The sequence below is a fragment of the Mastacembelus armatus genome, chromosome 1 (genome assembly GCF_900324485.2).
Source record: "Mastacembelus armatus chromosome 1, fMasArm1.2, whole genome shotgun sequence".
NCBI lineage: Eukaryota > Metazoa > Chordata > Actinopteri > Synbranchiformes > Mastacembelidae > Mastacembelus > Mastacembelus armatus.
The window spans coordinates 1,420,685-1,433,773 of record NC_046633.1 but is presented as its reverse complement, the minus strand read 5'-3'; the positions used below and the strand labels follow the sequence as shown (position 1 = coordinate 1,433,773).

The following is a 13,089-nucleotide window of genomic DNA, read 5'->3' as shown; positions in this document are numbered from 1 at the left end:
GGCTGCTTTGACTAAGTGCTGTATAATAAATGTGTCACTAATCAAACTGAGCAGTATTGAACATAGAAAAGGCTGCAGCTCTCAGTCTGTCAGCAGCAAAAAGTCTGCTCCACTTTCAACTGGACATTTACACCAAATGTCCATCAAACCAATGAGTACAGGGTTTCAGAAAGCTTTGTCTTTCACAAACCTCTCATCCACTTATTTCCACATACAGTCCAACAAACTCAGCTTCATTGCAACTTTACAAATCCCACATTTCCCCACATTCCTGTCACTTCATGCAGCCAATGTCAATGTAGATCTACAGTACCTGACACAGAGAGAAGGAAGACGACAAATCCACTGGCTGCTGCTGTTAAACTCATAGCTGCTCCTGTCATCAGTCTGTGGGACTTCAGAGACAATAAAACATGTCAGCAGGTAAATAAATGTACACAGGACGTATTTCGGTCATGTCCATAAACGACCCTACTCACATTAGAGAAGCAGGTTGTCTCTAAAGATGCCTCTTCTCTGTCTTTACAAAGCAGAAGTTAAATGACGCTGATGAGACTTCCTTCCACTTCACACCATTAATATGCACAATGAGCCACAGGTCTGTAAATACTGAAGTTAGAACAAAGTTGTGTTGGTCAGAAAACTTTAAAATGTTACCAGACTTTATAGAGACACAGAGAGATGAGTTATGTGCTCTGTTAGTAACAACACTGAAACAAAAACATCATTTTACCTGTCATTTAAAGAAGAAAAGAAAAAAGCTGATGAAAGTGATTGGTGCATTAACTCAGTATCACTGCAGAGGATGAGAAAGCTCTCTGCATGGTTCGATAACACTGGGGGGAAGAGAGAAAATCAGTTTGGTTTGTTTCATTTGGGTGAACTGAGCCTTTAAAGCAGACAGTGGGTGCAGCACTCGGAGGGATGAAGCCTGAACCTGCAGCTCTGAAGATTAGCCACCAGAGGGCAGTGAAACATCAGAGACACTGAACCAGGACCATGAAACAACATTTCCCATCCACCACTGATTGTTGAGTCACATCTACATTTACATTGGCTGCTTTATTCTCACATTTAATGACTGAAGCTCTTTGCACTTTATTGAGGAGACCCTGGACATTTAATTCTTCAAACATCACAGCTGGAGACCATGTTCAGGAAGTGTCAATAGTTCACACTGGTGACCAACATCTTTGATGAACTGCAATGACATCAGACTCTTCAAAACAAGTCGCTTCAGTTGAACAAAGGTGTTAAAATAACGAAGCTTCACATTTATTCGACCTCCATCTGTTCTGCCTCCATGAGCGACCCCAACAAATTGAAATGTACAGCATAAAGATGAACACACATGACAGTGAAAGCTGTCTCTTTCTATATTAGTCTCTGTAGTTAGTGAATAAAACTCTAGTGTGAACAATAAACCCACAAATGATTAGTTTGAGGCTGAAATGAAACCACTGTGCTCACTGTCGCCCTCTGCAGCAGTGAGAGGGAACTGAAATGATGATGGAGTTACTGACTGTTCCTTTGAATCAGACACTGCAAAACTTGCTGTGACACTGGGATTAATTCCAGTGTGTTCAATTATCCACTGGACATGGTTTGAAAGTTGATGCTTCCAGTGAGAAGTGAATGTTCTGAACAGACTTCATTGGCTTTTTCTGCCAGAACAACTGTGATGTGAAAAAAAAACATTTGAATGGAGCTACTGCACCTACAAACAACAAATGATTATTTATGTAAATAACAAAAAGTAGTGGCCCCAGAATTGATCCCTGTGGAACTCCATTCATTACTGTTAGAGATGTGGACCAGACACCATCTACCTGCACAGACTGAGTTCTGTTTGACATGTAGTTATTGAACCAGCATCCTGCATGCTTTGACAATCCTATGTTTAGTAACTGTTGTGTCAGTACTGAATGATCTACATTGCAGATGTACATACTGGGCTGAATCTCGCACTCAGGCTGTGAGGGACTCTGCCAACGACCATTACATTCAGGACTGAACCAGAATTTAGACTGAATGTCTTTATCACAACTGTTGTAAGTACAAGAAATGTCCACTGATGATCCTTCTAATACACAGATGCTTCAGTCAGTGTAAGTCACAGCAACAGAAAAGAGGAGGAGAGGACTGTGTCACTGGTGTCAGAGTTCAAAGGTCATCTCACCTGTGGTCTTTTAGGTCAAAGGCCGAAGGAAGCTGTGAACAGATTGTGTTAGTAGTTACAGAACTTTACTGAAGGTTTCAGCAGGTGGCTTAAAATACATTTCTATTAACTTGTGTTTACAAAGCATAGAGACATTAACATTCACCTGGAAGCAAACATGAAGGCTCATAGTGAGACAGTCAGACACTTCAGCCAATGTACAACATGGTGTAGTGGTGCTACCCTGTGGCCAAAATGAGTATTACAAAAAGACTTTTCTTATGGTATAAACAATAGAGAAAAAAACATTACAGACTTAGAAAACTGAATTTTATTTTTTATTATTTGCCTCTAAGGGCTTCTGTATGATGCAGTATTCACAATTTGTCTCAACGTTTTTAGAGCCGCCTTGCACTAAAGGTTCAGTTCACAAACAACAAAACCCTTGTGGTCTTTGAAATGCAGGTGGACAAAAACCCAAAGTATCTACACAACCAAATGGAACAAGAGAAAATGTAATTGTTTTGTAATTTTAGTTGACAAAACCCTTTTAGAAACTCTGAGCCATGACTGCTGCTTTGATGCTGCATTCATGCTCATGTCTGTCCAGAGGATCAAACAGCGTTTCTAACCTCAGTGTGTTTACCTGTTTGATACATATGTATTAAAAAAGTATAGACTACAAATTCCATATTCATGTTGTGGTCTTATACTTTTTGTGGACTGTGCTGTAGAGGGAAAATGAGTCCTCTCTGTGTTCTTCACATCTGGTTCTGTAAAGTGAGAAATAAAACATTCACACTGACAGACTCTAAACCAACAGGTATGTTTTTATTGTACAGTGATGAAAATGTAAATGTGAGAGGAGACGCTCACCCTTGGGCACAACTGCCAAATTTGACAGTAGTGTATTCAACACCGTCCTTCTCATCGTCCTCCTCTTCTTCTGCTTGTCTGTGGGGCAGAGCGGGACAGATGTTGGAGTAGAGAACATCTGCCTGGTTCTCTGAGAAGCAGATTGTGGAGTAGTCAAGGTCGTCCTGCTGCTGCGCTTCTTGTCTCTGAGCTGAGGATGATGGGGCGTCGTACACTGGAACCATGTTCAGCTGCTGGACAAACAGAAAGTTACATTTTTACTGGGGTGAGACACTGAGGTGGTCCAGACACAGCACTCAGTCCTCTCTGTGGTCAAACTAATCCTTCTATGCTGAGCCAAACTGAGATTCACAGGCTGGAGATCAGGGTTTGGACTACTGGGCACCAGCAGATAAGTTTATATGGAGTCCTGGAAGTGGATCTGATTAAATCATGGACCCTGTGCCACCATCAGATTAACATAACACGACAGTTTTATCTGAGCCTGAACAGCTGAGGCAAATCAATCCCACATATGTTCTTTAATCCTCCCAACTTGTCAGGAACCAAGGAACTCTCAAGTTTCCTGACATGAGATCTGCACCTCCACGCCAACTCAGTCGAAATGGATAAAATTTGACCTGAGGTGTTTAAGGGATTTCATTATAATTGAAAATATCTGAAGTCAAGTGTCTCTGCAGAAACACTGTCCCCACAGTGCAGGACAGTCAACACCGCTGGATGAAAATTCAGTTTTCCCACGTTTCCAGCACCACAAACACATCGTACTTCTATTTCAGTGGCACCAGGAGAATAAGAGGTAAAGACACTAAAGACAGCAGTAAAGCTCTTTCCAGTAAAGTTTTCTTAGAAAGCAAGAGACTGGTCAGAAATTCTCACCTGTGTGTTGTTGTCAGGTTCCTCTCTGTGTTTGCACTTATTTCTTCTGGGCAGGAGGAGAAACACTGAGTTAACTGAAACATGTAGGGACCAGCTGTATTAGTGAAGATAGTCCCAGTGACAGAAGTGCTGACCTGATCCAGAGGAAGACTGTGAGGAGGGTGATCACCAGGAGAACAGCAGGGATTGTTCCAGCAGCTGCTGATTTCCACACAGCTGGAAAACCACAAGGAAATAATGACAACTGCTTAGGGAAACAGGGTGTTTGAGTATTTACAGCTCGATGCATTGATTCAAAGTCTCCCATAGATCTTCAGCTGTGTAGAGAATTACTTTCTTACTTGTGTATGAAAACCCCTGTATTTACTTTCTCTTCACTTGTTTCTGGAGGTTTCTGTGTGTTTGATCATTTTACTTTGGTTAAGGTCGGGTCAGAAAGAAAGTAAATTGGTACTGGAGCTGAATCCACATGACTCACGTGCTGTAAAACTCAGATATAAGGTGGTGTTATGACGTCCTCTTGTGTTCTGGGCTTCACAGTAATATTTCCCACTGTGTTCAGGTCTGATGTCAGTGATGGTGAAGGTCTGTCCTGAAGCTTTTGGTGACTCTTCATTCTCCTTGTACCAGGTGTAATTAGCTGCTGGGTTAGCATCACTGCTACAGGTCAGAGTCACTGGACGTCCCTCCACTATCTCAGCAGAGGGACTCACTGACACTGACAGAAGCTTTGGACCATCTGGTGAAAATATGTATAGAAACACAACATGAGCTTTTGCTTTTAGGCCTGAACGTCCAACTGGACAATGCAGCAACAGATGGGAAGAGCAGGGAAAACAGTCCCACATGTACATGCAGCAGGCATGTCTGTCTATCTATCCATCCATCATAGGAGGTACAGTAACTGTGACTGAATAGTTGCAGTTTTCTACTTACACTGGACATTCACCAATAGAGGCTCAGAGTTGATCTGTCCATACTGATTCTCAGACCTGCAGTAGTATGTCCCACTGTCCTCAGAGCGGATGGATGAGAACTGATAAGTCCCTTCTGGTCCATGAAGCAGTGTTTGGTTCTCCTTGTACCAGGTGTAATTAGCTGCTGGGTTAGCATCACTGCTACAGGTCAGAGTCACTGGACGTCCCTCCACTATCTGACCAGAGGGACTCACTGACACTGACTGTGGACCATCTGGAAAAGATGCATTAAGACAGATTTTTAGGAGCATTTGAAAACTTGGAGGAGATCATGTGATGAATATATTGGTTTAAACTCTCTGAACAGAGCAGTCAGGATTGACTAAAACTGCCTCTTCAACATCTGCTGCAGCTGCAACAGATGTTGAATGTGGAGAAAACAGGAATAATCTTTGTTGACCACATAAAACAAACCTGACAGATTGAAGCTCATTTTAAATAATGACCTTAATGATTTTACTCACATTTCACACTAATTAAAACATATTTTGATGTTGTCTTCCCCAGATCATTCTCAGCTGTACAGTAAAACTCTCCAGAGTCAGAGGACTGGATGGAGCTGAAGATAAGCTGTGGTTCTTTACTGAGCAGTGTGTGGTTCTTCTTGTACCAGGTGTATTTAGCTGCTGGGTTAGCATCACTGCTACAGGTCAGAGTCAGTGAACTGCCCTTCATAATGTCTGTCTCCAACACTCTCTCCAACACTGAGGGAACCTTTGGAGCATCTGCAGAAATAAACATGTTTTAACATATAAAAACATATGGAGCCTTTTAACTGTGACTTCTGTCCAGAGAGCTGATCCTGGAGTTGTCCCTGACTCTGTCACACCAGTGTTCACCGTCTGCTACTGTGAACCAGCAGCCTGTTATTATTTACTGTTACTCTGCTGCTCAGTTAGTTAGAAATGAACAACAACACAATACTCACTGGCCTCAGATCTTTATACAAAGTACACACTTCATGTCTTCATGAGACTGAACAGAAATCCTCAGCTGGAATATTTTAGCTTTAGAACAACATGCCCTACTTTTACACTACATATAGACCAATGGCACCTGTGGATTACAATACACTGTAAACATGCAGGCAAATATAATAACCAGACTTTAAGAATCTTCACCCTCAGATTTCAATGTGAAAAATCTTCCATAGCTGTTTAACTTCTGCTATATGTTTGCAGCTGTGCCAACATCTTTTGCAGACGTGTTCAAACATTTTCAAAGGACAAATGTGACATGTGGTTGATATTTGATCAGCATACACCTGATTTATGTTACACTCTATCCAGCCCTTTTGTGCAAAGGCCTTGATCAACATATGTGACAGGACAGGGTGAATGGAAAACCATCAGGACCAGTCTGTTTGGATGTTGATGAGTCTGCTCTGCACAAATGGGAATAACATGATGTTTAATGAGACTCTGCAGGCACAAACTGCAAACACAATTAGAAAACTATAAAACTCATATGATGAACTTGATACATACCAAGCTGATAAACTGCTGAACTAACTTTCATTTGGTGCTAGTTTGCATCAACAGGTCCAATATTTACTGCTCATGTAGCTGTTTTTGGTCCTGAGGAAAATATCTGGCTCCTCAGCAACCTCATACGTGTTGCTGGTCATGTGATCCACAGTTTGCATGAAAATGTTCACTGTTGCTGCTTTAAACCAGATGACACAGAGAAGTAAACTCACAGACTGGTAAAGAGCGGTGACGCTCGTGTCCTTGGACAGCACAGGAATAACTCTCTGCAGAATCGATGTTTCCTCCATAAGACGAAGATGTTTCTTCCTCAAGTCTCTTTTCACTCTTGTACCAGACAAAGGAAAGTCCACCAGGACGAGGACAGCTGCTGTGACAAACCAGCTTTGGACCAGTAGAAGACCAGATCACCTGGACCTGTACATCTGGATCTGTGAACCAGGAACAAAAATGCCATAAAATGAACTGTCAGCAGCCCACAGTTTCCAGTTCCCCCTCTGGCCAGTGTATGAACTGTAGACAAACTTTAGCAGCAGCTATAGATAATTGTGAGGCTTGTACCTGTGACAGTCAGAGTTGTACCAGGTAAACTACTCCTCCATTCAAAGCCTGGTGTTTTGAATGTGAAGTGATACTGGGCTGAGTCTGTCTCTCTCAGGTCAGTGATTCTCAGAGTGGAGCGTCCTGTCTCTGGGTCAAGGACCTGAACACGACCTGCAAACTGGGAGTCTTTACAAAGGTCCATAGTTTGTGAACTTGTCCTCCGATTATGTTGACGTCTGAACCAGAATTTAGACCGAATGTCTTTATCATAACTGTTGTAAGTACAAGAAATGTCCACTGATGATCCTTTGACTGCACAGATGCTTCTGTCAGTGTAAGTCACTCTGTTGCAGCTTTGACCTTTGACACCTGAAAAATGAAATATATGTCACAATTAACATCAAAGTCTTTACTGCAGTAGGTCAGTTGGTTGTTCTGCTCTGGACAGTGTTGCTCATGTAAAAAACACATGAAAGCCTGTTACAGTTTAAGGTAAAATCATGTCATTGAAGTAAACTCACACACTAACGGAGAGGGGAAATCTTCTCGTCCTTTAAGAGCACAGGAGTAGCTGTCTTTAGAATAAAAGTAGCCTGAAAGGTCAAACTTTGTCTTCCTCTGCCCGTTCATGTACCAGATGTAGTCAGGCTGATTAGTTAGAGAACAACTGCTGTGACACTTCAGTTTTGACCATGTACAGGGTTGAACTCTGCATGATACTGATTCACTTGCCTTCACCTGCAAACCTCAATTTGTAAAGAACCAGAAATATGAGTTAAGACAACTGTCACCAACCACACAATGTTAAACACAGAGATTTGGAGCAGTGTTTCCTAAATGTTGAGCCTATGAGGATAATGTCATGTTACCTGTGACAGTCAAAGTGACTCCAGGTGAACCAGTGAGATCCCCTCCTGGTTGGTTTGTGATGAACCTGAACTTGTACTGAGCTGAGTCTGTCTCTCTCAGGTCTCTGATTGTCAGAGTGCAGGTTTTATCTTCACACTGATACTGAACACGACCTGAATACTCTGACTGAGTCTTCAGATCCACTGGGTCTGTATTAGTCCCTTTAGTAAACCAGAATGTTTCCTGAACTCTAACATTAGATGGGTATGTGTAGGTGCAGCGTATGTTCACTGTTGATCCTTTTATGGCACAGATGTCAGTAGCAGTGTAAGTCACTCCCCAGCCATCCTGAGCCTGCACCACTGTAACACAGAGCACATAAGAAAAACACAACCAGGTTCATAACAACAGGGAAAAGAATGTAACATCAGCTACCCAGCAGTATATAAAGTACTTCAAATTAGAAGTATATAAGGTAGTTAACGTCAGCTATCCAGTGGTATATAAAGTACTTCAAATTAGAAGTATATAATGTAGTTAACATCAGCTACCCAGCGGTATATAAAGTACTTCAAATTAGAAGTACATAAGGTAGTTAACATCAGCTACCCAGCGGTATATAAAGTACTTCAAATTTGAAGTACATAAGGTAGTTAACATTATCTGGAAAATACCAACCCTTGATTTTCTTGATCTTAGAATGAGCCTCTAAAATCTACATAGGGAGCGGGTCTCCTTTGCTGTGCTGCCATGTTTCTACAGTAGCCCAGAACGGACAAACCAAACGCTGACTCTAGACAGGAAATCACATTTTGTTCTAAAGGTCACAGCCACCATGCCCCTGGAAACGGGGGGTGGGATGTGAGGAGGTGCTTCGAAGGTTGCATTCTGCAATCACACCAGTAGATGCCACTAAATCTTTCACATTTTACACATTGCACCTTTAAGTAAAGCACAGGTCAGTCACCAGTGCAGAGCACTTTTACTAATCAGTCACTACAAACTGTGGATCAGCTAATTCACTAAGCTGATACTTTTTAAAATTCAGATCATCTTTTAGAGTTTTTCAAATTAGTGCAGCCACTCCCCAATCTTTCCACATATGAAATATGACCATATTCTAACATACAGGTAATAGTGTTGTTTACTAACTCCTGAAATGTTGGTGACAGCTGGGAAACCACCACTTTCACTAGACTTTTACTGAAAAGAATCAAAAGCAGAATATTAATTATTAAACTTGTGTGTGATGTGGAAAAAAGGCCTATTTGCTTATTTCCTGTCTGTGATCGTATCAGGCGTGTGAAACTACAGATAAATGCACAATACTGAAGTGAAACTGTTCATTGCCAACATGTGATGTCTTATTAATACACCTTAAAGTCTCTACTGGCACATTATCATCTTCACTGGTCTTACAGAGTTTAGTTTTCTGTTGGCAGAATCTGGCTCACAGCTTCTTCTTCAACTACTAAAATACTAACAAGACTTTTTGGAAAACATCTGGTGTCGTAGGGCTTGAAGGACAATATAGTATTTTATCACCTCATCAAATTCTGCTTAAAAATACCATCCCTCAACGTCCTGCAACCAAACTGCACTGGATAAATCTAAAATGTCAACGTAGATGGACAGTACCTGACACAGCGAGAGCAACGACAAATCCACTCAGTGCTGCTGTTAAACTCATAGTCGCTCGGCTCATCTCTGTCCGTCAACACGTCAGGGGGTCAGGACTAACGCTGTACAGCATATCTCTTATTTGAATCAACAAACAGCTCTGCCTGCAGTACAGAAGGATGTGGTCTTGTGTTTTCTGTGGTCGCCACAGTTGAAGGCACATCTGCTAAGACCTGTCCTCTTTGTTTCCTCTTTCCCTTATCAACATGCATGAACAGCTGAATGGCTGCAAATCCCCCAGGTGAAATTATGAAATGATTCTTGTAAACTACACATGAACTTCCTACTTCACTATAAAACCTGAAAACATGAAACTCATTCTGTGGCCTGTTGGTACCCACCCACTAAACTACTGAGAAAACAGTTCTACATAAAAAATAACCATGGACCTGATGTTGTAGTTCAGTTTCTGAGGCGACAGTTGAGGCTTATATCTGACGTTAGTGTTGTACATGTTGGTTGACCTTTGGGAACATCTGTGTCTTGTTGAAGCTGGACTCATTAATGTCTTAAAGGACTACGTGTTCCTGTAGGTGCTGAGAAAACTTCCTGTGAGCTAAATAAACCATTTCAATCCCCAGTAGAGGGTCAGGAAAGTAGAGTCATGAACTTTAAAACAGGCTCAAAATAACAAGAATGTTAGTTGTGGGATCAGTAATTAAACTAAACACACTAACTTGTGCTGGAAATGCATCAGGATTAACGACTGAAGAATATATAGGCAGAGGAACGTTTGATAATAAAAACAGATATAAGTAAAAAAACCATCAGAGCAGAGAAAAGGTTGTTGGAAAAATATTGTATGTACAGAAATCTACTTGATAATACATTGGAAATGGTTCACTAGCACTAGAAGTCAGTTCTATTGTATTTATTTAAGTTTGTTTTGTTGTTTCTATGTTTTGGTTGCAATGATGCTGCATTGTTGACCAGGTCAGTCCTGACAAACCTGCACAAAACAGGGCCCAGGTCTGTGTTGTCTTCATACTCTGTGGTTTGTGCTGACTGTGCTGTACAGGGCAGACGAATCCTCCACAGCCTCTAATCTGTGAATGACAACATTTACTTAGAGATTTATTAAGATGAAATGTTGAGAAAATGACCTACAATATTAACTAACAGGTTGAAATAAAAAAGCTACGGCAGTAAAACAGTTGGAATAAAAACTCTGTGCAGCAAAGAAAATTAAACTCTTCTGGACTCACCTCGGGGCAGCACCAGCAGTCCAGGCGTTAACGGTACTATACTCGATGCAGTCCTCATCCTCCTCCTCTTGCTTCTGGTGTCTGTCGGGCTGAGCCGGCCTGATGTTTGAGTACACGGCTTCCTCTCTGTTTTTAGAGAAGCTGATGCTGGCGTAGAAAAGCTCGTCCTGCTGCTCTGCTGCTTGTCTCTGTACTGCAGCTGAAGGGTGGTCATATTCTGATTCTACGTTTGGCTGAAGGGGAAATGTTGGATAAACTTCGATATCAGGGTCAATCATTGGACAGATTGGTGGACAGGCCACTGCCTACTTGTTATTTACAGATCACTAACATGTGCATGTGCAGACTGATCGCAGCAGGGAAAATGCCAAAGCCACATCTATTTCAGTGTGTTGGAAAACACTGTCTCATATCATAACAATATGTAATAAGCTAAAAAGAAATGATGACACAGATATTTGACTAGAAATGTATCAAATGGAAACAAACAGGAGGGTGAAGTGGAGCAAAGCTTTAGTTTGGCTGGAGAACATGATGCACATGATGTTCCTCACCTGTGCTCTGTTGTCTGGTCTCTCTCCAGGCCTGGATGGTTGTTTGGACAACCTCTTTTTTCTGGATGGGAGAATGAAACAAATAAAAAGACCAAACAACTTCCTGAATTTAACATGAACTAAAACTAAACTGCTCACCTGATCAGGATGAAGGCAGACAGGAATATGACAGCCAGGAAAACAGCAGTGACTGATCCTGCAGCTGCTAATTTCCCTGAACCTGTGAATCGTGATTAAAGGAAAACACTGATTATTAATTATGGAATTCCAGGATGTTGAAAATGAGGAAAAAGCTAAAACCCGTCTGAGATGGAGAAGATGTGAGTTTGTTTAAGAACAGGGGAAATACCACGTATGTTGACACTGTTTTCATTCATAAGGTTTTTCACATCAAAAGTGAACTAAAGGGAAAAATCCAGCTCCTGCTGCTCCGTCACTGATGCACACAAATAATAACATCCAATAATGTGAGTGTGTTAAATGTTAGCCAGGCAACAGTCGTCTCTAAACAAGCAGTCACTGCTTTTCTGTGAACTGGATTTGCAGATGGATGTTCATTAATGACTCACCTGGCACAACAGTCAGATGTGAGGTGGTGTTATGACGTCCTCTTGTGTTCTGGGCTTCACAGTAATATTTCCCACTGTGTTCAGGTCTGATGTCAGTGATGTTGAAGGTCTGTCCTGAAGCTTTTGGTGACTCTTCATTCTCCTTGTACCAGGTGTAATTAGCTGCTGGGTTAGCATCACTGCTACAGGTCAGAGTCACTGAACTGCCCTCCACTATCTCAGCAGAGGGACTCACTGACACTGACAGAAGCTTTGGGGGGTCTGGAAGACATGTAACAACAGATTATTGTCATCAAAATAAAAAGCATGAGTTCCAGTTGAGTCCTCAACCTCACAAAACAGTTCAAAAACAGAAACATCCTACTTACATTACATTAAAAACCCAATGCATGATGAAGCAATTACATTATATACTTGTACACAAGATGCTTTTTTACTGTTACTAAGCCCAATCTGTTTTTTCTATTACTTTACAATCAGGTTAATCACCTTGGTTGTTTTGTAAATCTATTGTATATTATAAGTAACATGCTGTTGACATTATCCAGAGTGTAAAGAAGCCACAGATCAAACATCTTTATTTTAGGATTTGCTGTTTTATGTTTGACTCACATGTCACATGAATAAAGATGGATCCAGATGTTCTCCTTCCCAGATCATTCTCAGCTGTACAGTAATACTCTCCAGAGTCAGAGGACTGGATGGAGCTGAAGATAAACTGTTTACTGGCTGGTTGAAGACTTGGATTTCCATGTTCCTTGTACCAGGTGTAATTAGCTGCTGGGTTAGCATCACTGCTACAGGTCAGAGTCACTGAACTGCCCTCCACTATCTCAGCAGAGGGACTCACTGACACTGACAGAAGCCTTGGAGCATCTGGAGCAGATCAAATCAATAAGAAAACATGAGGACTGATTCCTTTAGTGCAACAACTGACCAAATATACAAACTCAACACAAAATGTTTAGTGGCAGCTTCACTGCAGATCCACTCATATTAAAAAAGTGTTGCTGTAATGTTAGTCTGGTTCCACATACAGAGACAGAAACTCACACACTGGAGGAGAAGGACAAGCCTCGTGTTCTTTTAAAGCACATGAGATGTTGTCTCCAGGACCAAACCGGCCTTTATAAGAGGCTGATTCAACATCTGGGACTTTCTGTCCATTTTGAAACCAAACGTATGTGAGACCACCAGCTGGACTGTCACTGCTGAGACACTTCAGCTCTGCCTCAGTATAAGACTGGAGGACTGTTACTCTGGTCACCTGCACCTGCAGAGCTGCTGGATATGTGACAAGGAACCAACAGTG

The 13,089-nt window shown here is 41.6% G+C and overlaps 2 protein-coding genes across 3 annotated transcripts in view; both read right to left on the bottom strand.

Annotated features, from left to right (window-relative positions):
• Positions 1-2,471: 2,471 nt before the first annotated feature.
• Positions 2,472-13,089, bottom strand: part of LOC113128052 (hemicentin-1-like) — a 52,047-nt gene continuing 41,429 nt past the window's right edge. The window contains exons 8-23 of the mRNA XM_026303094.1: positions 12,831-13,061; positions 12,390-12,653; positions 11,778-12,038; positions 11,347-11,428; positions 11,209-11,269; positions 10,655-10,887; positions 10,438-10,495; positions 6,939-7,080; positions 6,590-6,808; positions 5,355-5,615; positions 4,850-5,104; positions 4,392-4,652; positions 4,048-4,129; positions 3,914-3,959; positions 3,035-3,267; positions 2,472-2,931 (exon numbers count right to left, since the gene is read on the bottom strand). Of these exons, the coding sequence (XP_026158879.1) occupies positions 2,853-2,931; positions 3,035-3,267; positions 3,914-3,959; positions 4,048-4,129; positions 4,392-4,652; positions 4,850-5,104; positions 5,355-5,615; positions 6,590-6,808; positions 6,939-7,080; positions 10,438-10,495; positions 10,655-10,887; positions 11,209-11,269; positions 11,347-11,428; positions 11,778-12,038; positions 12,390-12,653; positions 12,831-13,061 (2,768 nt within the window). The 3' untranslated portion in view covers positions 2,472-2,852. The remainder of the gene's footprint in view (positions 2,932-3,034; positions 3,268-3,913; positions 3,960-4,047; positions 4,130-4,391; positions 4,653-4,849; positions 5,105-5,354; positions 5,616-6,589; positions 6,809-6,938; positions 7,081-10,437; positions 10,496-10,654; positions 10,888-11,208; positions 11,270-11,346; positions 11,429-11,777; positions 12,039-12,389; positions 12,654-12,830; positions 13,062-13,089) is intronic.
• Positions 7,297-9,639, bottom strand: LOC113128700 (sialoadhesin-like). 2 transcript variants are annotated; one of them, XM_026304205.1, is made up of 3 exons: positions 9,408-9,639; positions 7,790-8,131; positions 7,297-7,666 (listed from the first exon to the last, which is right to left on the bottom strand). In XM_026304205.1, the coding sequence occupies exons 1-3, from the start codon at positions 9,472-9,474 to the stop codon at positions 7,419-7,421; spliced, it is 657 nt and encodes a 218-aa protein (XP_026159990.1). In that variant the 5' UTR covers positions 9,475-9,639; the 3' UTR covers positions 7,297-7,418. The 2 variants fall into 2 exon arrangements, with proteins under 2 accessions (XP_026159990.1, XP_026159991.1); XM_026304206.1 differs by having other exon boundaries at positions 7,297-7,658.

Bases quoted from the DNA above. Each gene is read 5' to 3' on its own strand.
- LOC113128700 (XM_026304205.1), bottom strand. From the start codon at position 9,474: ATGAGCCGAGCGACTATGAGTTTAACAGCAGCACTGAGTGGATTTGTC. The intron at 8,132-9,407 runs GTACTGTCCATC...TCTGTGTTACAG, and splicing joins CGTTGCTCTCGCTGTGTCAG to TGGTGCAGGCTCAGGATGGC. The intron at 7,667-7,789 runs GTAACATGACAT...TTACAAATTGAG, and splicing joins AGTCACTTTGACTGTCACAG to GTTTGCAGGTGAAGGCAAGT.